Source organism: Vanellus vanellus (genome assembly GCF_965231255.1).
Source record: "Vanellus vanellus genome assembly, chromosome: 14".
Taxonomy (NCBI): Eukaryota; Metazoa; Chordata; class Aves; order Charadriiformes; family Charadriidae; genus Vanellus; species Vanellus vanellus.
The window spans coordinates 9,888,324-9,911,681 of record NC_138919.1 but is presented as its reverse complement, the minus strand read 5'-3'; the positions used below and the strand labels follow the sequence as shown (position 1 = coordinate 9,911,681).

The 23,358-nt window shown below is 44.3% G+C and overlaps 1 protein-coding gene across 1 annotated transcript in view; it reads right to left on the bottom strand.

Annotated features, from left to right (window-relative positions):
- Positions 1 to 239: 239 nt before the first annotated feature.
- XYLT1 (xylosyltransferase 1) overlaps positions 240 to 23,358 on the bottom strand; it is a gene marked incomplete at both ends in the record, with an annotated part of 207,026 nt that continues 183,907 nt past the window's right edge. Inside the window, 5 exons of the mRNA XM_082490446.1 lie at positions 240 to 562; positions 8,943 to 9,276; positions 15,287 to 15,482; positions 18,959 to 19,221; positions 21,589 to 21,765. Of these exons, the coding sequence (XP_082346572.1) occupies positions 240 to 562; positions 8,943 to 9,276; positions 15,287 to 15,482; positions 18,959 to 19,221; positions 21,589 to 21,765 (1,293 nt within the window). The remainder of the gene's footprint in view (positions 563 to 8,942; positions 9,277 to 15,286; positions 15,483 to 18,958; positions 19,222 to 21,588; positions 21,766 to 23,358) is intronic.

Sequence of the window (23,358 nt, the reverse complement as noted above, 5' to 3'; positions counted from 1 at the left end):
AGCGGGTCAGCAGAGGCTGTGGGACGACCACAGCTGCTCCCGACAGAGCTGATGGAGAGGGCAGTGCCAAAGGCCTTGTCAGAGCTTTTTTTTTTTTTTTTAATAAATGAATTATACTGCAATATGTAACAAAAAAGTATAATGTTCTCTTAGGTTTCCGAAACCTGGTGCGAGATTCACATATGAGCAAGGTTAAATTCCCTTTTAAAAACCTATGCCAGAAGAGAGCGTACCAGATGCTACCTCAAGCGACCGTCGGGTTTGACGGGGCCCAGCTCGGATTTGGGGTCCGGACTCAGGGAGCTCCAGGCCGTCTGAGCACAGCCCTGCATGACCGGGCAGGCAGTGGGGCCAGCGCTGCAGATGTCCACAGCTGACCAGACACTGCCGACCAGAGAGTCCACCCAGGCTTCCAGTTGGGCGCCCACGAGCCCCGCGTTCCTCTTGGCCTGGTCCACGCGGGCAGCACTGATGGGGATATTCAGGACGGGGTTCAAGCCCTGGAAGCTCTGCTCCATGTACGCGTTCTTTGGCGGCCCGCTGTGATACTTCATGGCTTCCTCTGGAAATGCAGAAATAAACCCAAACGTTAGTACATTTAAAAAACAACCTCAACCTTCAGGATCTAAGGGTACAGCAGACAAAAAGGCAAAAGTCCACTTCCCCAGCACTGAGGACACACTGCATCCTGAGGACGACTGGCTCTGCTCAGCTCTTCAGCCCCTCGTGCTCTCCACTATGAGCTCCACTCACCATGATGCCAACCCTGCAAGCGCTGTGAGCAGAGCGAAGCACCGAGGCTGAAAGCAGTGTCGTCCTTATTATCATCACATACAACTGGTGTCCCCAGAGCTGTAGGACACCCAGGCACAACAGAGCTGTTTGGCACAGCACAGCAAAAAGGCAGGCCCAGACTCACGGGCATCCCAGCTACGAGCTCCTGTCTGTACCTGCAGCCTGATCAACGTGCAGCTCCTTCTCAGGAATAGCCCATTTTGCATTGAGGAGAAGCTAATTTTGCCTCTTTCACCACAGAAGCAGCCTGGGAGATGAGCCCGTGCAGCTGAAGTTCCCCTGTGGGCACCCAGGGAAGGCTGTGCTTTGAGATTGGGAAATGGTTCAAGGGCACTGGGTGTGAGAAGGCTGCAACCCTCGTCAGACCATTAAGCGCTATCATTGATTTGTCTAGGAGGAAAAGCCAAGATCTCAGCCGGTGGTTTTTTTTTTCTAAACTGATGAACCTTGCCCTGCTGTGGAAAAGTCACAACATTTGTTAGCTCAATCTGCCTCCAAAAACCGTGTGGTGCCATTCCTGGCACTGGAAGGAAAACACCACGGCCTTGGACAGACCGGATCCGTAATGAAACGTGTGTAGCCCCAGCATCATTCCTGGAAGTGCTCCAGTCTTGCTGGGAAAGTATTCTCTAATGACAATTATATTTCAAGCTCTTGTGCGAAATAATGGATCACAACCATTTCCTAATGACACTTTTCTATGCATTGTGGTTGGTTTTCTTACAGTAACTCTTCTACCTCAGCAAAATGCAGTACATCGCCCCAAATGTGTAATATTGCAGTGAAAATCATTGTCAGGCTGTGATAATGCCTTCAAAGCCCTTGAATGGGACACTGAGGGTCAGACCACCCTCGTCTAAGGCTTCTTAAGGTCTGAGAGCAGACCAAGGTGCTGCTCATACAACCAGAATGGGACCTTCCAAAATGTTCACTGCGTGCCTCTTGGGAGTAAATTTTCAACCATTTCTTTCTGCTCTCAGCTGACTTCCCTCGCATCCTCGCTCCGGCAGCACAGAGGAGCTGTTCAGCTCTGCCAACATACACACTGTCTAGAACACAAAATGGACCCATTCAGGGCGCTCCAGGCTAGGAAAGCCACCACGCTCAGATAGCGTTTAGAGGCCAGGAATTACATATTCACGGCTACAATTCCTTCCACATGTCCTTGCTGCTTGCACTGCGGCCTGACACTGAGCCCTTTCTTCCATGCAGAGGACAGTATCTCGGGTGCTGGCAATAAATCAGTACATTTATTTAGAGGGAAAAGGGACATTTAGTTTGCAGAGTCTTTAATGCCAAATACCGTGCAAGTCCATTACTTCAAATACCCAATTAAATTGGTTCGGCACATCCCCATCACCTTTATACATCACTTAACTGTTCCTGCGTTCATCTGAACTCCTCTTTTTATTTTAAATGGTAGATATCCACAATAACCTCTAGTCAAAATGAGTTTATTCCACGCACATGTGTCAGAAGTGTGCTCTGCCAGAGCACTGCAGTTTAAGAAACAGAACAAGTACACATGATTAAATTTCCTCCTTTGGAAGCAATTAAATATGGAAGACTGTTTGTCAACATATTAATTAAATAGGAACATTCTAAGTAAAAATCCCCAAACAAATAAGAGTTGGCATTACTAGCAGGATCATCTGATTGAAACAGGCAATTCAGAGAGCTTCTTAAATTAAAGCCTGTTGTGCGTGTGTTTAGTGCATGGAACAAGAGAGACCTTTTTTCAGACAAATAACAGGATGAAACGGAACTTGCTCTTCTCTCTGGCTCAGCCCCACACTTGTCCCAGGCTGCAGGACTTGGTGGATTATCAGGACTGGAAGACATAAAACCCACAGAAACTGTAGGACCCAGTGCTGGCGACGCAGCAGGAGATCATCTTTTTCTCTCAGTCTGTGTTTAAGATCAGAGGGCTGCTTTTGCTAAAATAAGGGTGATAACCTCAGCACATTCAACAAATTTAAATTTCTCTACTCTGCTATTGCTGTGACGGTGTCGGATACACTGTGTTTCTCACACCAACACACCGCCGTTTCCGTCTGCACCACCAAGTGACCGCTGTGCTCTGCTCCAGAGCTGGCTGCGCTGCGAGGGGGTGCTGGCAAGCTACAAGTGTTCAATGGGACTGAAGATACACTTTTTTGAAAAGCAGCATACAAATTTTATCAGCAGATAGGAAAAGACAAGATTGCTGAGGACAGTAGTGACAACAAAACAGTATGCTTTTCAGTGCGTTAAGGGCTACAGCTGCACACAGCCAACGTGCTTCTCTGATGTGGGACACCTGATGAAACCCTGACACAGTACCGGTAGGGGATTGATGGCCCCACAGCAGAACGACACCCCAAGTTAGGTGTCTGCATGACAAGAAAGAGCCGGGTAACAGCCGTCTGAGTGCAGAGAGCTATGTGTACTGATCGATAGGAAATGCTAACGGCTCAACCCAGAACCCTCTCCCGGAGCCTCCACGTCTTTGTTGAAACCTTCACGGCAGAAAGTAAGGAGGATGCTGCTCATCCAAGGTATGGGAGATGTGGGCTATTCCTCTTTGCATTAAAGTGGAAAAAAAAAAAAGGAGACATAATCATGACTCTGTAACTTACTGGGGTTGGACAGGAGAGGGACAGTGTGGATCCCAAGCCCTGAAATACTATATAAAAGGAGGCTGGAGCTACTGGGCACGCTTTTAAAGCACTGACACTTCAGTCCTTGCTCATGAAAAAAATAACGAAGAAAGTAAGGGTTGCCGCTATGAGAGGTGTGTTTAGATATTTACATCTGTACAGTTAGAGCAACCAATTCAAAATTAGCTGAATTGCAGACATTAAGCTAGATTTTTTTTGCCAGCAAACACATCCAAATAGCCCTTTGACTTCAGGAGGACACGTATGAATGCAAAATATTGACTCTAAATTATAGTTTTTTTAAAAAAATGAGTTATTTTTGTCCCCCATTTTTGTTTGCTCTTCGCTCTGGGAGAGCACTTCATTTCTCAACAGACTTCTCTCAGCAGAATTTCTTTGAACTAAATACACAGCCTATAGTCAGCCGCACAGGTTGGGATTTCAGCATTTTTGTGTGGGTTTGTTCTTCATTTTGCAGAAAAAGCAAATGAGTTTAGACAGAGAGTGGGCTAAGGAATGAAAAACGTGGTTACCTCGGTACCCATTAAGGCGCTAGACCTGTGTTTTTTTTAAAGCAACAGAATGTACAGCTTTATTTCTTTACTTGAATTGTGTTGAAACCCTCTGGCAAAGAGGTAATTTTTTATTGACATTTTGTTTGTTTTCTCTTGCAGCAAACAAGACAGTGTTGCATTTGCTCATTGTGAAGCTAATCGACTCCTTGTCAACTGGATCTGAACTAAATTTCAAAGCAAATCCCTGTCTTCAGGGTTTTTCTTGGAATGACGATTCCAGGGCACGTCTACTTTTCTGCAGCCATGCGCTTGCCTGCTGCTATTACTGCATTTATCAAGAACATGTCATGCTACCTCTGGTTAATTTAAAAAAAAACCAAAACACAGCAGTTCTGACACAAGTTGCCACCTACTTTATAATCCCTATAGATGCAATTAGAATTGATTGAGCCACTGCAAACAACCAGTGGCAAAACAAAGGTTTCCCAGTATATACTTAATTAAGATGATCTATAAATATGGATTAGGTTAAAAGGCCTTTGAGATGCATGCGTGCATCGCAGTATGTCTGCTAATGCCGCCAAGCCTTTGAAAGAGGCGGCTGCGGTTAGAGGGTGCAGGGACCAGGAGCTGGCGTTTAAGGCTCCCTGTCCCGTTGCGGAGCAGCAAAGATCAGAAGCCCCTGTCTGGAGCATGCGATCAACCCAGGTACCGAACACGAAAGGTCTCTCTAAAGGCAAAGGAAGAGGATGATCTTCTTCACTGCCCTCCTTGTTTGAAGGAAGATGGGTTTTATTTATTCATTTACTTATTTTCAATCCCGTGTTTGATATCAGCTTGAGGTTTGGGGCTTTTTCTGCCCCAGAAGTGAATCTGCCCACTGGCTCACAGTAACCTATATAACTGTAACCTTTTTAATGAAACAGGTACTATACGTTAAATGCATGATAACTCATTATTGTCACTCCAGCTGGGAGACTGCTGGGGAAAATTTGCCATGAATATAAACTCAAATTTAAAAATGAAATTGCTTTGGCTTATTCTGTGCCCCTCTCAGCGCCCCTGGGAGACACGTGTGATCACACTTGGCATGACTGCTTCACGCGGACTTCGCAGAGCACAGAAGTGTGGGAAAGTGGGATGATGGGGATGCAGAGCCAACCTCGACCGACTTCGCTGTTTTCCTAGGAATTGAAATCTACTTGGTAACTTGGATTATAGTCTGCCAATTGCTGGCTAAATGCTCTGAATTATACCTGTTGTTCGGCTCTGTGCCTCTCCAGTCCCTGTGCAGGGGACCTGGACATTTGGTCTCAAGTCTCCGAACTGCACTTACATGCAGGCTGCATGTCTGCCTAAAGCAGACAGCAAGAAACCCTCACTCCTGTCTATGATCACTGCTAGTGATCTTCTACTGATCTTTCTGTTTTGTCTCCTCCACATGTTACATTGCTTCTCTGTCTTGGCATAATTTAATCCTGGGGTGTCCTGCTGGTCCTTGGCAGCCCTCCCGCATCCATACACTAAGCACGGAGTACTTGGCTTTAACACGCTCAGCCATATGGTGAGAAACTCAAAATCACCATTTAGAAGAAGTATAAAAGAGAATCTGGCTGTGCGGGACGTAGGGGGAAGGAGACACTGGTAGAGCAATTGAATGTGGTTTCTCCAAATGATTTATCTCAAAAATTCACTTAATTTTCATTTTCTTTTCTTTTTTTCCTTCTCCAACCAGGCAAACACTTGAAAGCACCCCCGAGTCAGAGGATTTGCTGAAGGCAGAGCTGATCAGTGACACAACTCACACTAGAGAAAATAGACACAGATTTGGATGAGTGGAGGGGGAAGAGAAGCAAGAAAGGATAAATAACATCAGATCCTAGACTTTCTACTGAAATAGCTTTGGGAGCCTCGTTTACAGTGGAAACACCCCAAACCTTCCAGCATACTCAGTAACTCCATGTAAGAATTGATCTCTTCAACTCTTATAGATCCAGGTTTTGAAAAGGTCAATGAACCAGTGTTTTTAAAACAATATACATTCTGTAAGTTATGCACATCTGGACACAGTATCAAAGAAAACACCTGCTCTTGATTTCCCTTTATTGTTTTACTTGCATGCACAGACTCTAGGCCAAAATTAATAAACAAATGGGAATAGAAAATGAATAAACTAGCTGCGTATGCTGTTTTTATAAACTGCTAAATAAAAATCTTTGCTGGTAGCTGTCCCATTAATAATTTTTTTATTTTGAATTCTAATCATGATTTTTCAGAGTCATGATACAGGAACAAACACATTTCGCTTTGATTATTCAAAAGTGGAGCACGTGGCTCCCTTCATGATGCTGGGAAAACGAAAGCAACTTTGCCTTGTGCTCTGTGCTGAAGTGATGTGTAGATAAGTAATGATTTAGGAAATACAGTGATTGTTGTCATGTTCATGCTCTCAAGATACAAGATTTTAGCAGCTGCTGTGCCAGATTTGTGCAAACGCTTTTTAGAATGACACAGACAAATTACACACAAGACCACAGACAGATTTTTATGTATCTAACTACGTGGACTCCAGTTTCTACATCTGGAGTATATGAGACAGAGGGGGCCAAATCATTATCAAGCAAATGACATGCAAAGTAGTATGAAATATATCAGTCACTCAAAAAGCTTCTGCAGTTGCAAATGACTTTCCAGAGCAATCTTTCTGACAAAAGCTATAGCTTCCCCCCTGCCTTCTTTTTTTTTTTTTTTGGGGTGGGGGGTGGGGGGAGAGAGCTGGGGGTGACGGAGGATGGTTGGAAGAACTAAATTTTAAGAAATCCCTAATAAAACATATTCCCCTCTTCTGCCGACAACTCCTGGCTAAGTCTGATGTACGTTTTATTTTCAGTGTTAAGACAAGACAATAATACTATTCCTTCATTTTAGAAGATTTTTTGGCAGCTTTTGCATTGTTTACAACAGTAACAGAAATGGTTCTTTTAGAAGTACTAATTCTTCTGTCGTACTCTCACAATGCCTTTATTTGGCAGAGAAAAATATATTTAAATAATAAAGTGGTGACAAACTGACAGAAGCTGGAAATCAAAGCTAAACGACAATTGCCTGCACAGAGCACAATAGTGTCACTGAGACAGAAAGCCTTAAAAAACCCAAACAACAGGAATTTGCATTGTAAATACGATTCTAACTACAGCGGAGTGTCACTATCTGCCCCTGTAATTAATTTTTTTCTTTACCTTCATGCCTCAGACATCTGGAGATCATACATCACATCATCAGTAGCAAATCACTCCTGAGGCTTTTTTTCCTAGATAATATTGTTCCCAAGCTTTATATTTCATTCCTATAGTAGATTCTAGTTACCATACGAATGAACGGGGCTCTTTAACAAAAAATACAAGCCAGATCTTCTCCCAGTGTATCAATGGGCAACACGGAGTAACTCTGTAATTTCAGTGGAATTACTCCAGATTCAGAGTTTGGACCATTTGCACCAGAGATTTGCCTTTATACCATAAAGTGTGGGCTCATGGCTGAAGTCTTTGAGACGCGCTTAACTGTCCACAGGGCTCTCACTTTACAGGGAAAAGCAGCAAGGTTGCTAGCTACATGCCACATTTTCCATCCAATTTATGCCTTAACTGTTAAATTAGCAAAGAACATGGAATTCATTAATTTCCAGGAGATGAGTCAGTAACAGCTGCGTTTAGAAGTAGGTTGCCTCAAACTTTAAAAATGTATTCCTTCTACACATGACGTTTCTTCACAATCTATCATTGCCTATTAGCTAATAACACCAGCAGCTGGTTGGTGGCTTAGTTTCTGCTTAAGAAACGATGCCACCAAATGTTAGAAGAAGAAATCAGTAAGTTAGCTCTTCTGCTGAGAAATGTGTAGAATCAAGCTCCTGTTGAGCAAGATAAGGGCTGCATTAGCTCTCAGCAGTCGTCTGGTGGTGTTTGCATTACAGAAGCAGCATGTTATGCTGGAAGGTAAATGCCCGACTTAGTTTATTTGCTGCCTTGTCAGGAAGAAGAACTTCTGAAAACTTAATAGGATCATTCATGTATCTAGCAACTTTAAGATGTCTAAAGTTATGAATATTAATATTGGGCAGATGGAAGCACTTGAGCACATTAAGAAGAATGGTAAAGATATTCATAGCAACAAAGTTGTTTTGATCTTACGGAATAGGAAAACAGGTGTGGCTACAAAACGTTCTCTCTTCTCCTAGCGCAGTGTCCTCAGCACTGGCTGAAGACCCGAGCACTCGAACAATGCCTGCGCCAGTGCAAACTGCTGCTGGGAACCTGTAGACACTGGCAGCCCAAGAATGACCTCTGTATTTGGATAGCTCAGGGCTGCTGTGGTTTATTTCTAAAAAATGTCAGTGTGGGTCTGATAGTGTACTTACCGGGATCGCCGTATCCACATCCATTTCTGTAGCATAACCGCTTGGCATGTACTGAGAAGGTTTTGGCAGTTATCAGACAAGAGTGAATGCCTGGACCTGACAACATGTCAGGTGAGCTCTGGCCTAGGGTAATTCTGTCTAATTCAGCATTTTGTGTATTAATGCTTTTATCGTTAAACACACAGACTTTGTCAAGATAACAGTTTAAACATCTCTAAGCCTTTATGAGCAAACGTGAATGAAAAGCAGCAGAGAAAGGTCCATTTTTCTTTCTATTTCTACATGATGGCTTTTACAATAGCTGTTAGATTATTGAGAGTCTGAAGTTCTCGGGATTCTGAACTGTGCATACTTTAAAGCTATAAATAGCCTTTTCTTCAAAGTGGCTGTGTTTTACGGACTGGATACAGACACTTCCGCTTGTCTTAGTGGAACAATTTCTTCTGATTTAGAATCTATAAAATTCCTTTCTTTCCTCCATTTCCAATGCAGCGCTACTTCATTTTTACCAGCAGCATTTACAGTGAATACAGACATGATAACTGTATTATTCCCGTACCAAATAATAAAACTTACCTTGTTTGATAGGTTGCCGATTAGAGAAGGTGAGAGGAGTAACAAGGAATTTGGTTTCAGCTACCTGTACCCAGTGATGCAGAATTTTTATCGTCCAGACACCGGGTCGCAGGGGCAAATTCAAAGGTGGTTTGTAGTGAGTAAATTCGGCACTGGATTCAATAAGGATATCATACGTTGCTGCAATTACATTAACAGGATCCACCCAAATGACAGTGACGGTGACATTGGGGCCTTTTCCCCATTTCTGCATGCCGACTGGCTCATCTGTTGGCCCAAGGAGTCCTCCAAAATTCCGGAAAATCCTCTCTTTGGCGTCCCATTCGGTGCCAATCTGAAATTGAAGACCACATTGCTGCTAGCATCATCTCTGTCAGCATCTAACGTCAAATAAGGGCTCTTAAGACACTCAAATCATATTTCTCTAATGACACGAATTATGCATACATATAAAGGCTGAATGGCAACATGACCTAAGATCATAGTGTGTACAGAAGCTGTGAGACAGCCTTGAATGCAAGGCTTGGTTTTTTTGGTCCAGTTTTCTACTGCTGATCAATATAAGGGTTTTCTTTATATTAAGAGTGACATAACAGGCTATAGCAGCTCTGCTTTTCCTCCACATGGAAGCAGTCAATAAAGGACCAAGCCTAGTGACTGAACACAGGCTATGCATCGAAAAAAATCTGACCCATCATCTCCCGGGTCATGAAAATGTATTATACATTTGAGAGACTGACCCTGCAGTAGAGACCTACCCAGTTACTGCTAAGACCGAGGAAGAGGCTTTTGCTGACTTTAGGACAAATCCAATCAGGTCCTTCACTACAAACTACCCATGAGATGCTGTCTCCTTGCACTGCCTTCCTGCCTGATGTGGGAAGTTATTTCTGGTAAACTCTCTTCTTACTGTCATAATAGTGACATTGTTTTTTATTTATTCGCTAACTAACAGTAAAGTAGCTGATTCACAATCTAGTGTAAATATTTAATGGACCTTTCCTTTTCCTAGTGGCTTTCATATTTCAGTGCTCTCTATATGAATTTTAATGGTTCGCCCATAACCCACAGGATGATACAAACTTACAAGCTGTTGCCATTAACACCGGTACACTGCTGAAAATAAGCATCTCTGAACAGGTAGCATGAAAATGTAGTAACTGGCCTTCTTAGGCCAACTGAAACACTCTTTACTATTCCCCCACTAAACCTAGTATGTGCTTATGAGGCTGACCATTAATGAACCACTTCCACCAATTCTCAAGAAGGCAACGTGGTGGACTGCAGTACTGAAGGCTGCATATTTGCTTTTGGAGGAAGAGCCCACCTCTCTTGTCCCATGAAGTCCTGTTCCCATGATCTCAAATGGAAAGTGATCAATACCAAACACAAAAAGATTTGAGGGACCCCATTTGAAGTGAAGAACAGGAGAACCCCTTGGCTTCTTTTCGCAAGCAGACATCTGATGTCAATCCTTGGGAAGACATACAGATGTTTTGGCCAGCCTGGTACTGAAATCCCTTCAGGTCCTTCAGGTCTTCTTTGGCCTTAATCTCCAAACCGACAGTGTAGATGACCTAAGAGTTGATTTGTTCCCTATACAGAAATCATGGGATTCTTTCAAGCGGTCTCCGGAGGCCATGCACACACTGACAGGATCCCGTCTTTCAGAATATGTGGATATTAAGATTTCCCCGACAGAGAACTGTCCTTGTCCCTAATCTTCACCTCACATGGGCATGGTCAGAACCCGCTTTCCTGAAAGCATAACAAATACTTGTAGCTCATTTGCTTCAGAAATTTTTTTTCTAGATTTCATCTCATTTGATAAGAATAAGTGGTTCCAATATAATGCCAAAATCCCCACAAATCTGTAAAACATAACAATTACCTGATGCCTACTACCACTGATAGCAGTACTGGAAACTGTCCAATCCCCAGTCCCTTCTAAATAAATCACTGTGGTTGGCAGACAAATTACAGGACGACTGCAAGCAAGAAGCTACAAGGCCAGTAGAATAAAACCCTACCATCCTAAATCCATCTGTCATCATATGAATTCCTCCTACCGGACTATGACACTGCAGAATATGAGACAAAATGAGCTTTCCACTACTCCGCAATCAACACAGCAGAATCGCTGGTATTTCAGAGGTATTTCACCTAGCACACCAGCTAATCAAACCAGACAGCGTAGCCCAGATATCAGACCCGAGCATCGACTGCCTCGAGAAGCTGTCAGTGTGAGCTCTCCTGACAAGACCGACTGAATATGTATGGAAATAAGCTGAGAAAGAAAATTTCCTGACCAGATCTTATTATCTACTCCACCAACCTTCACCGAGTGCGGCCATGTCACACCTACCAGAGCTCAAGGGACTTGGAAATAATAAAGCCACAACATGTGAAGCAAATTTACACCCTCCTGGGCAAAGAAAAGCCTATAACGAAGCTCTTTCCACCACATTCGTTATTTCTTACTGAAGAACTCCTTACTTCAGAAAGAACTCCTTACTTAAGAAAGCTTACTTCATCCTCAATAGTTAAACATTCATCCCCAACATCCAACTATTTCTCCCTCTCTAATCTCTCATCTCTGGGAAAAGAGATCAGAAGGTTACAATCCCCGTGCTCCAACCTCCAGGTGACACTGCTCTACACCAGCCTGCCCAAAACATGTTGAGAAGTGTTCACAGGCGCAGTTTATTAGAGTGGTGTGTAGAAGACCACAGGTTGCTTTTGGGGAAAAATTATAACAAAGTTGTTGGCTGGGTGTTAAGCTTCGTGCAGGCACGTTATTCGGTTCCCTAATGTAAACCAAAAGTTACAGCCAAAGGGCAGGAGAACAGGACAAAGAGACAATTCTCATGCTGGTGGCTTCCCATGAGAGCTTCTCACACCTCCACTGTTGGGTGTGCAGGTATAGGAAAACAACAGCACAAGAAGAAAACAGTGCCGCAGAGCAGGCCCTCGGGCGCCCTGCAACACCCCACGTGGCCCCGCGCCGGGGCTCGGCCCGCGACAGGGCTCTGCCACTGCGTGGGGCTGCGCTCCACCAGCACCTTCGGGGAGGGAGACCAGGGAGCTGCACACGTCTGTTTACAGGATCGGCCCTTTATTCCCAGTTCCCAGCTGGGGGACACACCGTCCCATGCTGCACAGCAGCACCAGTACAAGCTGGTTTTAGAAGCGCAGTATTTTAAAGGGGATTTTACTTAAAGCACCAGTTAGAGATGTATACCTCTTCCCTTGAACTCTACACAGCTGAGCTCCCAGTACTGAGATGTACGATTTTTACATGCCAAGAGACAGTACACTCCTATAATATTTTTCATAACCTCATAAAACATTGTAAGTAGGCTTTCATTTTCAAATGGAATACACAAAGTATGGGATGGAATCAAGCAGTAATGAATATCTGATAAATTATGAAGGGATGTGGCACAGAAACTGACATTTTCCACATCATTATTTTAATCACCATTATTTTGGGCTTCGAGAGCAGGCACTGCGCACAGGGTACATTTTGAAAGCTGGAACTCTCTCATTGGCTTAAAACTCCTGTTTCTATCTCTGTTCAGTCCCAAGAAAAAATTTTCCCAAGATAAATTATGCCTTGATTATGGGTTTGTGTCTCATTGCTCACCACAAACAGGACCATTAGGTTCACACAATGCACACTAATTGCCTGCCACCTAGTTTATTTTATTCTCTGTGATGAATCACAAGTCTTAACAAGACCAGAAATGAACTTAGCGTTCGAGTGATATACGCTGAGCTGAGACTTTTACTACTGTACAGCAAATCAATCTTCTGCCCTCCATGTAAGAGTCGTCATGAACCCAGGCTGGCGGGATACATACTGCGTGCACTGTGCACAAGCCAATTTTAGGAGGTGTGGGAGTTTCATGCCTGGAAATCGTCTCGCTTGGATTTTCTCTGAGTTTATTTTATTTTACTCAGCCCAAGACTGAGCGCAGGAGCCGTGTGCCATTGAAACGTTACCATTAACCCCACTGGCTGTTAGGCAGCCCAGCTGGCGGATTTTTTCCACTTATCTTTACATGGTGTATGGGGAAATCTGCTACTCGGGAAGCGAAGTCTGAGAAGCAAAGCGAAGGAGCAGAAGGCAGGAAGGGCTGACTGGAGAGATCCTATTGTCTCCGCTGCAATTTCAGTTGTGCATAAGGGTCACAAATACACCCGGGAGCGCATTCAATGTTTGTGCTCTTCCTGCTGGTCCCATTGGTGTGAGCTGGGAGAGGGAAGAAAGCTCCCAGCTAAAAAGGCACCATTCAGTTTTAAATTTCTGCCCGATCACAGGGTGAAAGTTGTTGACAAACTAGCAGTTATATGTCCCAATAAGCACAAATCTTAAGTTTCTTTTCTGGTGCTTAACCCGCGAACATTGATGCCCTCATCTCAGCTGAACTGCTAAGTTTGTTTTACACTTGCCGGACTTTGACAAAGAAGGGGCGTTTTAATAAGCGGTAGCAGATCAGAGGCTTTTCAGCCACACTGAAGCTGAAGAGGTTAATGCTGGATTTGTGCCAGGGTAACTGAGAGAATAATTTGGCTCAGAGGCAGAGATGCCGGCAGGCCAAGGGGAGGAAGAAAGTAAAATAAACAATTAAGAAATGATTAAATGATTTACTTTGCACCTCTTGGTCTTTTAAAGTATGAATCATCTATGAAAGGAGAGGACAATTAAAGAGTTGAGGCAAGAAAAAATAATGAAAACAAGTAAGCAGCCACCAAAACTCCTTTTGCACATTTCAAAATAGAGGAAAATGTTTCCTTAGCCTGAAAAAAAAGCTCACCAGTGATTAAATCCTTCCCATGCTTTGCACTCACACGGCTTCCCTGCAGCAGCAGTTCCTACAGGGCTGCTTACAGACCAGCCGTGGTCTATGAGGCCGTGAAGAGCGGCTCATTAGTCCCGCGGGATCCGGGGATCCTCCCTGCAGGGTGACACACTCCACAGAGCTGTAGGCACAGTGCAGCAGAGAGGCCACCAACACGCCACCGCTTCCCCAGTCAGGGGAGGCTGACACTGGGCACTGCTGCTCCAGGACATCTGTCCATCAGGCTCACAGTTGCTGCAGGGCTGGTTTTGGGGAAAAAAGGTTTGGTTCCAATGCACTGGGGCCGGGGGGGACCTGGCAAGTGGCTAGTGAGTAAATTCCGGTCCCAGGTTTGTTTCCTCCCTTCAACTGAGATGAAGTCGGATGCATTTTTTCTAAAGACTGTTATTTGAGTTTTAAAAGACTAAGATCAACGTACTTCTTTTCATCATACAATTAGAAAAAACTCTTCCTGCTGCCAGCCCAGTTGCTTTCAAATGAAGGACCCAGAGCAGGCATCAGGCTGAAAGCGAGATTAGGAATACCAAATAAACAGCAGAAATACTCCTACAAATCACAAGAATTAAAGCTTGTATGACCATTTATCACTGCACGAAATGGCAAGCCTACCATCAGACACATTGATAAATGAAACATACTTTCCATCCATCTCTTTAATGGCACATTAGTGTCATGGATTTGCCATGCACACCAAAACACTGAATCCTACCTAGGCATTTCTTAATTGCCCAAGAAGATGGTAATTTATGAACTTGGCCATAATGACTAGAACACATTTGTTCAATCAATTTTATACCTTAATTGAAAATTGAGGCTTAACAAGAAAAATCATGAAATTAACTGCTCAGACAGTTATATCTTTAAAACAGAACACAGATGTCGGGTTCTATTAGTGGTCAACTCTCCTGATACATTTTAGGGTACATTTTTTACACTCTATGTCAGACCCCGAGACAAATTCCTAGAAGTAACAGAATTTGTGGGAAATCTCAGCCACTGCTGTGATAATTTTCTCTTTTGTGTTACAACATCAATATTCTGCTCACATGTGGCATGTGTGTTTGACTATCACTAACTTTATGAGGTTTTTTTCAGTGTAGTTTTGAGAGGAATGCTTACCACATCCCCTGTCACATCTGGAGCTGCAGAAATGTGGCATTTTTCCCAGGTATCTCTCACAGCACTCGCAAAAATCACAAAACTTTTAAGTTACTGCACCCCTTTTACAACAGTAAATGCCTTCAGTTTGTCCTTAAAACAAGAGGGAATGAAGACACTCAGAATAACGTAAGAAGTGAGGGCTTACCACAGATCTAAACTGGCAACGGTATCTCCTTTAATAAAGAGGATTTACATTACATTGGAGAGCCACTCTCACCTAAAACTTACATGGAAATAAAATTTCCAAGGGCTGCTGAATTAGTATGCAATCTCTCCAGAGGCTCGTGACATTGTGCATGGGTGGCTACGAATACTTACCTCTGAGAACTGCAGCCTTCCAAAATCGCTTGGTGGACTTGCGATTTTAAAGACTTTCTTCGGCATCACCCAGGTTTCCAAAGTTTCCAGTTTACTGACAGCCAGATTGGTTGCGTGGTGTCTGATTAGGAAGCCTTGGAAACGGTCAGCAAGGAAGTAAAGATGCACAGAAACTGGATGGCCCATGGGGTAGTATCTGTAAAACAGCACATGCACACGCTCATCAGTTACACAAGAGAGACATGAAATCTCCATTTACTTGGAGCTAATAGCTTAGGAAGCACTCATTTCAACTAGAAAATTCACCACTGTACATTAAGAGATTTCAAATGTGTTCATGACTCATTATCAAATATTCTTAGGCTGTTCCGATTACCCTGAAACATAAAAAATGTTACTAAGAATATATGCTCATTTAGAACACATTCACAGCTCTAAGCTCTTTAGGAGATACCTCCGTGTGCCAGAAAACTCCCCTCCCTTACTACCTCTTCTGGGTACGAAGTGCCACCCAGAGCTAAACATTGTTAGGCTGCAGCTCTGTTTGCTGATGTTCAAGAAATGTGCCTGTCGCTCCAAATCAGGTGGCCTTCTTTTTTCTGCCTTCAGCAGGGGTAGCCCCTACAGAGGGCTGGCAGTGGCAGTGCCTCCCTCGCCTGCGGCGGGGCAGCAGCGGGGCAGCAGAGGGTGCTGCGAGGCCGGGCACGGGCGAGCCGATGCCCCGATCCATTCCCCGCATATAAATCTGATCCCCGACCGATTCTCCAAGGTCAGTGCTCTGTAGGGTCGCACTGCGGCGAAGGACACCAGGATCCAGTCCCCATTTCAGGTCTCCTTTATTTTAGCAAATAAACTTCACATTCCTTAAAGACTTGAGGTTGCTTTTGCCATGGATTTTTTACTCATCATTAAAAATAAACTGAAAAAAGGTAAAACAAACAGGAAAAACCTCTCATTGGCAGATTTAGAAGCCTTCAGTTACAGTTTGGATTTTAGAGACATTGTAGTCATGGTTTCAAATAATTAAAATTTATGGTCAATTGTCTGCTGTAGTCTCAGAAACATCTGCAATGATGTGTGTGTGCACATATGGATGCATAAATAATTAAAAACATGTTGTTCATAGCTCTGAAGTCAAGTATTTTGCTACTTCACAGCACTGACGTTAACTGTGATACAAGTGTGTTCTCAACACATTTAAAACCAACCGGTATCACACCTTCCCAGTCAAGTCAGCTAAGTCTGAGTCCTCATGCTAGTTATTACATCTCAAGACATACGCGCTATGAGGAGCTAACCAAGAAGGACTTTCCATTACATGAAACCAGCAACACCCAGAAGGAAGTCTCTCGAGCTTGAGAAATAAATGTAACAAGACAGGGTACAAACAGGGCCAGCGCTGATGGACTGAGAGAAAACGCAGCAAAGCTACACAGCCAACACCAGCAACAATCTGACTCCTGTTCTGAGCACTAAGGCCTCCTGTTTTATATGTGTGCAGCAGCAAATATTTACAATATCCTTGAAATAGTCTGAGTAAATTGTCTCTTGGCGGCAGTGAGTAAAAATGCCTAGAGAAGGAGAGAAATAAATTAAACCTCAATCACACATTAATGTTGCTTCCACTGAGGACGCTGATATGCAATCTAATTTGGAGCCAGAGCAGTCTGCAGGGGGCACAGCGCTCGAGGCTGCGAGCTAGCCCTCCCTAGGAAAGTGTGCAAGGCAGCCTCTCTTACAGAAGTCTCCCGGGCCGCTGCGGGTGGCAGCACGGGATTGACTCCAAACGTGATGTGAAGCGGTAGAGGCTCTCCTCGCAGCGCCTGCAGCAGTGTGAAATGAGCTGGGGTGGTGACTGCAATATCAGCTAACCGCATGCTGCTGTTAGCCCCAACAGCAAAGGCAATACTGTCGAGGTGCTCGGCCCAAATATATCCCCGTCATTACTGTGTTAGAGACGTGCCAAATCACCAGAGGGAAAGAGGAAGTGTATATATGCATACACCTCGAAAGACAACATAGCATCAAGAGAGAAGAGAATGTGAATCAAACCTGAGGATTATCCCCCTTTCTGTGATTTAAACTGGACGCTGACTCATGGTGTTTTGAGGGGGCTCGGGTAGGTATGAAAACGAAGCCTCCACTCCACATCACTGTTTGCAGTTCCTCCCTGCACTGTTCCGTGAGGCTCCAGCCTACAGCGAAGGAGCCGTGCTCTGTCCTGGAGACAGCTGCAATCAGCGGCGGATGACACGGCTTCCCTATCTATAATCTGAGCAAGCTTGAAAAGCACCTTGAGTTCTGGTGCAATGGAAAGCTCCCCAGAAATGAAACTGATTATTGATATAAATCATCATCAGAACACTGGCAAAAGGAATAAGCACAAAAGTAATTGTCAAATTACTTCAGTACTGTTACACATAGCTCCCGTCCTCCTCCTGGCTTCACTCTGCAGGACCAATGACTTCTTTAGGTTTGCCTTTATTTTATATAAGGTAGACATGCTACTAGTGATTATTTCTATCTAATTGTTATTGATCTTTTATTGCTTTGCACCAGTAACCTTTATTGGCAAATCTGTAATAGGAATCTGGATCACTTACTGCCATATCTTTCTAAATGGGACATTGCTCAGCACTTCCGTGACTAAGCGGGAAGGTCAAGGCGCATTCGGTTCCCCCCTGAGAACACAAGAGGGGCAAAGTCCATCTGTCAAAGCACAAGGAGCGTCTGCAGTATTTGCTGACTTAGGCTGTATGTGTTTTCTATTAGGATAAAAAAAGGCAGGGACCAGAAAAATGTATTCTGAAGAAGGAATTAAGAGACTGTAAAGTAAGACTTTAAAAGATGAACCTTCTCCGCTTTGGATGTAAACAGTTTCAGATGTGTTTGCAGGCAGCAAACATCTACCGAGAAGAGAGCGTTTTCTGTGCCAGTCTAACTCCAGGAGTTCTTTCCTCAAATGCCTTTTAGACGGAATTCTTCTTTGCTAGGCTTATTGGTGAAAAAGGAATCTAGAATATAGCGGGGTTTCTCTTTAGCGAATAAGGACCTTTACTTGCTATACATATATGTGTATATATTTACACACACATACTTTTTATTTATTAGATCCCACCAGTTGCAACACTTTCGGCACAGACAGCTGTACCAGGCAGGCAAACCGAGCTCAAGCAAGTAGCTCTCCGTACTCCAGGTATGCACCCAGGGGAACAAACAAGCAAGGGCCATTAACCTGCCTGTGTTCAGATTAATTCTGAAATCCTGTCCTCTGCTTTTGGTAAGCATAATAGAGGTGAACATGACCTCTACTGGAATCACACGGAGGGTTTAAGAGCTGCGGGTATTATACACTTGCTGAAATTAATCAAGAAAACACAGCAACGGGGGTAGCACTGCCCAACTGGATCCTGTCAGTCTTCATCAGGCTGGAGAGGAGCTCCTTAAAAGTTCAGCAAACAGGTCACATAATGTCAACCCTGGATAACCAATGCTTTATTATGGGCATAAATACTCCTGGAAATAAGTGCTGTACACTTGCAGCAGCCCGGCCCTGTTTGTGACGGTATGCTCCAGCCAGCACAGCCAAGTAGATGAACCTCTGCCGGCGCTCGGCAGCCCAGTCTGTGTCCCCCGAAACACCCAGAAAAAGAAAGGCAGACTCAGACTAACCGGCAGCTGTTGTCTCCAGCAGCATGGAATGAAGTCTCAGCTCTCCGCAGACCCAAGCGGGAGAACGCATGGTACATAGTGAGGGCGACGTCGCTGAGGGTATGCACGCCGTCAGGCTCATCGTACACGTTCTCCCAGTATGACCGGAGTCCTGGTGTGCCAGAGGGGTAGTTGCCATACAAGTAGTAGTCCAACTGGCCAATTATCTCTTGATTCACTACAGCTTCAAATTTGCGGGCGAAGAAAGTTGGCCTGGCGGTCTGCTGTGGTGATACGAAAGGAAAAGACAGTGGAGTGAGTTCCCATTTTCAGCCACGACACTGTCCTAAGCAATGGGTTGGAGTTGAGGACACGAACTGGTTCTCCCCATGGGCAAAAGTGGCTTAAAGGTAACCTTTGTGACCATTTATCATCAAGACTGTGTGACGGATGGGCTCAACTCCTTAACCTTTATCTCCTTGAGACATAAATTGTTGACAAAGTCTGGGACTAAGTCTGGATCCAGCCACACTTAGACTCTTCTCTGAGCAGGAGTTCAGAAAGCAAGGGGGTCCGTTCTGAACCCTGTCACTCAGTGGGAGGGCCTCCCTTACCCCTTGCGTCCCTGGTCTCTCTGTGAATCATTCTAACTCGAGTGCAACTCAATTTACCTTCGTATGTTCTTTCATGCAGTAATTAATAGAGTGAACCTCGCCATCGAACTTTGTTAAGTTGCACTTTTACAACGTCATATTAAAACCACTTTGCTAACATCTTTGACAGTGGTTCTTTAGTGCTCTAAATCGCCCATCCATGACAGAGTGTTGTTAAGATTCAGGTAAAAACTACGTAATTACTCAACAAAAATGCAGGTGTGCCAATCCTTTCATACCAACAGGCACCCCCGCTGCCTTGCTCTGGAAGGCTCCATGTGCCGGAGGGGTGGGGGATGCTCTCTGGACCCCTGTGTTAGCCTGGAGACGGCGCAGCACTGGCACGTGTTAGTAGCGGTTGGGCAGGGAGCAGCGTCCTGAGGCACAGGGGCTCAGAAGAGGCTGAGCGGCATTTTGCATGTACGGATTTGCTGCTACAAGGTAGTAAGGGGACTCTGTGAGAGGTGCCATCTGTGGCTGAGGTTTCTCAGCTTCTGACTGGTACCGTACAGACTTTTTTCTCCGCCCTTGACACAGTCTTGGGTATATTACCCATTTATATGCTACTCAACTACCACTAGCTTTTAAAAAGCCTTTATTTTGCCTTGCTCATATTTAAGCATGGGTTCTGAGGTGCCAAGAAGTTCAAAAGTGCCCCAGACGGTTACAAAATTCTTTTGAGGATGCTCAGTTTTGCTCTGAGACAGTGCATGCTGTGGGCTCTCTGATCTCCTCCTCTGCAGCTTGCTTCGTGCCTCCATGGGAACCACGAGCAAGCCTTCTGGTGCCGTGTGTTCATCCGAGGGGCTCTCTCATCAGGTAAGTGTCAGAAGTTGCCTGTACATCTATTGTAATTTTGAACTTTCCTCTGCAGCTCAGTTTACCCGGTTGTTTTCCAAAATGTCATTATGGGTTGTTTTCCCAGCCTGGAGCAGGTCAGCCTCTGCAGACTGGCAGGAGATTTTTAAGATTTGCCATTTATTTTGTGCTGGATACTTTCCTGGGATTGGTGTTTGGGGCAGCAGAGCCTCTCTTAGATAATGTTCGCTCTTTTTGTGAGTGTCTGTGTCACTGACTTCGACCGCGCCTGGTAGGCAGCACATTACAATAAAGAAAAGATCTCTGTTTTGGAGCAGTCATCATTTTTGTGCTGTAGGGTAACACATTCCCCATCCTACACAAAGTCTGAACAAACACGCTTTATTCAGGGAACCCCGAGGAGCTGCAGGGATGGAATTGCAAATCTGGTGACCTTGAAACAAGCGGTTGTTCATTCTTAATAGCAGATACACAGGCCAGATACAGTCTTGAGACCGAGTGCACCCTTGAGCACAAGGATTTGCTCTCATTTTGCCTTGAGGAAACTGTATCACAAAGGAACCGATTAAGCTCTTTAAGGCAGTCCTGCTAAGCCTGGGTGATTGAAACCTCATGACTCTGGCCCCCAAAACCACGAGATAAACTTAAATATAAGAACGTTGATGAATGTAATCACAAAACCTGATTTGCCTTGTGCTATGTTAGCCTGTAGCAGGCACCTCAGTCAACTTCTAAACTTTTTCAAAGATGAAAAACACCACGTACCAATGAAAGCCAGGAGTTTCACGAAATCATGGAAGCACCTGAGCTGGAACTTTGGAAAAAACCCTTTGCAATAAATTCACAAGAGTTACCAAATAATATTGGTACAGTGAGAGATGTGTGCAGCTTTCCTCCTTTCTAGCACAGCTAATCTACCAATGCCTAGTCCAAGGAGCTGCTTTGTGACCTTGACACACAGAAGTACGTCTCAAGGGCCAAAACACAGGAGGAGGAACCTTTTATTCTCCTGAAATTAAGAGTGGAGCTTCCTCACGCCTCTTTCTCCACCTTGTTTTGTGGGGTAAAAGCTTCCCTTCCCACTCCTTGCTGCAGCCATGCAGCCAGGTGGCTCTCCACACTCCAGCAGAGGGGGAAGAGCTTCTTCGTGGGTATCAGAGAAGAGACCACTTTAGTTACCTGGAATCGGTGGAAATCTGCTGGTTTGAAGTCATTAGGTGAACAGCCACACCAGTCAACAATGTGCTTGTACTGACACTTGCAACCAAGTTTACGGTTCCAGTTTGTGATGCGCAAGTTGTTGTCCACCATGGAGTCACAGTACGGGCTATTTTCCAGAACAGTGTGAAAGAAGGACTGCAAGAAAGACAGAGCGGATCAGTACCTTCAGCTCCTCAGACTTCAATTTTCTCCTTCACTACAGCCCATGGGCCTGAACCTAACGCAAGTGACTTATTTTCTTTTGAAATGAGAGAATTAACAAGCTCTATTATTCTGCCGTACATGAAAAGCACTCTACAAGTATGCATTCCATGAAGCACGAAAAAATCACAACAGGCTATAGACTCATCCAAACTGTAATAACATGTATACAGTTGAGGCCTTGCTACAATAGCCTGGCACAGAATAATTGCACTTCTGCAATGACCAGCTTTGGGCACCGGGAGTCCAAAGAACCCCAGGAAAGGCACCAGTCCGGCAATTATTTTATTTTTATTTCAGCTGTAAGAGCAATTCTAAGAAATTCGCACTATTTCTCTTCTATAAGTTACTCTCTGGTAAGGACTATTTTCCTGAGCAATGTGTTAATGATAGATCTCAAGTTGCTTCCTAAGCCAATTCTCAAACCTTCACCATCACCCCAGTTACTATGAAAAAAATACAGCATCAGACAGCTTTTCCGTGGGTGTCTGTCTCCAGCACTCTGAAACGCATTGCTAGTTGAACGGCCTTGCTCTGAAATATACAGTTCACCCCAGGCACAAGAAGGACATTTTGCCTCCTGCAATTACGTCTGAAATCATAAGTCTTTATTTGCTGACTCAAGGCAGCAAGGAATTCCTATTGGGCTATCCTAATTATATCATCATAATATCAGCTATTACATAAATCATGTGTAATGGGGACTGATATAGCAGGTTAACAGGTCAGTGAAGGCAGGGTGATTTTAAGAAACCAGCTATGTATCTTGCAAAGAAAACCTTGTAGAAAGAAGCTGTGGAATATGATCAAATTTAGCCCTGTAAGAGACAATTTTTGGTGCAGTGACTTCTCTTTAAAATCAGCAATAGTAAGACCTATAAATAACCAGCATAACATTAGCATGGCTGGCCCCCAAATAATCCCCCTACCCTTTTTAATGTTAAATGACAGCCCAGTGAATATTGATTTTATGCTTGAACTATTTGGTTAAACCCATAAAGGCATCCATCCTCATTCAAGCGAGAGGAAAAAAAAAAACCTACCCAATTACCCATTGCCCTGTGTCCTTTTATAATGATACAGAAATTTCTCCTAGATAATGGATGAAAAGGTTATCAGAGTTGAGAGAAAAGGTGATTTTTAACAGAAATGGGATTAAAGAAGATTATTCAACATGTGTGTGGAATAATAAACCCCTATCAAAAGATGACAATTGCTGCACTCCACCACAAGCTAATAAGCCTAGATTTGCAAGATCGGTCTCACCTATCCCTCAAAATGGTCAGGGGCCACTAGCAAGGAAGGAAGTTATCGTTCTAAACAGCCATCGGGTTGTCCTCGGGACGGCTGCGTGCTACATACCCTGTGAGCAGAGCCTGACGAGTCCGGGGAGCGATGTACCTGCCGGGGTAGGTGTAGTGCAGCCTGGCAACCCACCAGGCTCTGTGCTCTACCTGTAGATAACGCACATCTCCCTGACACACTGCCGCATGCTAGACGAAAACCCATCCTGGTGTGCACTCCCCT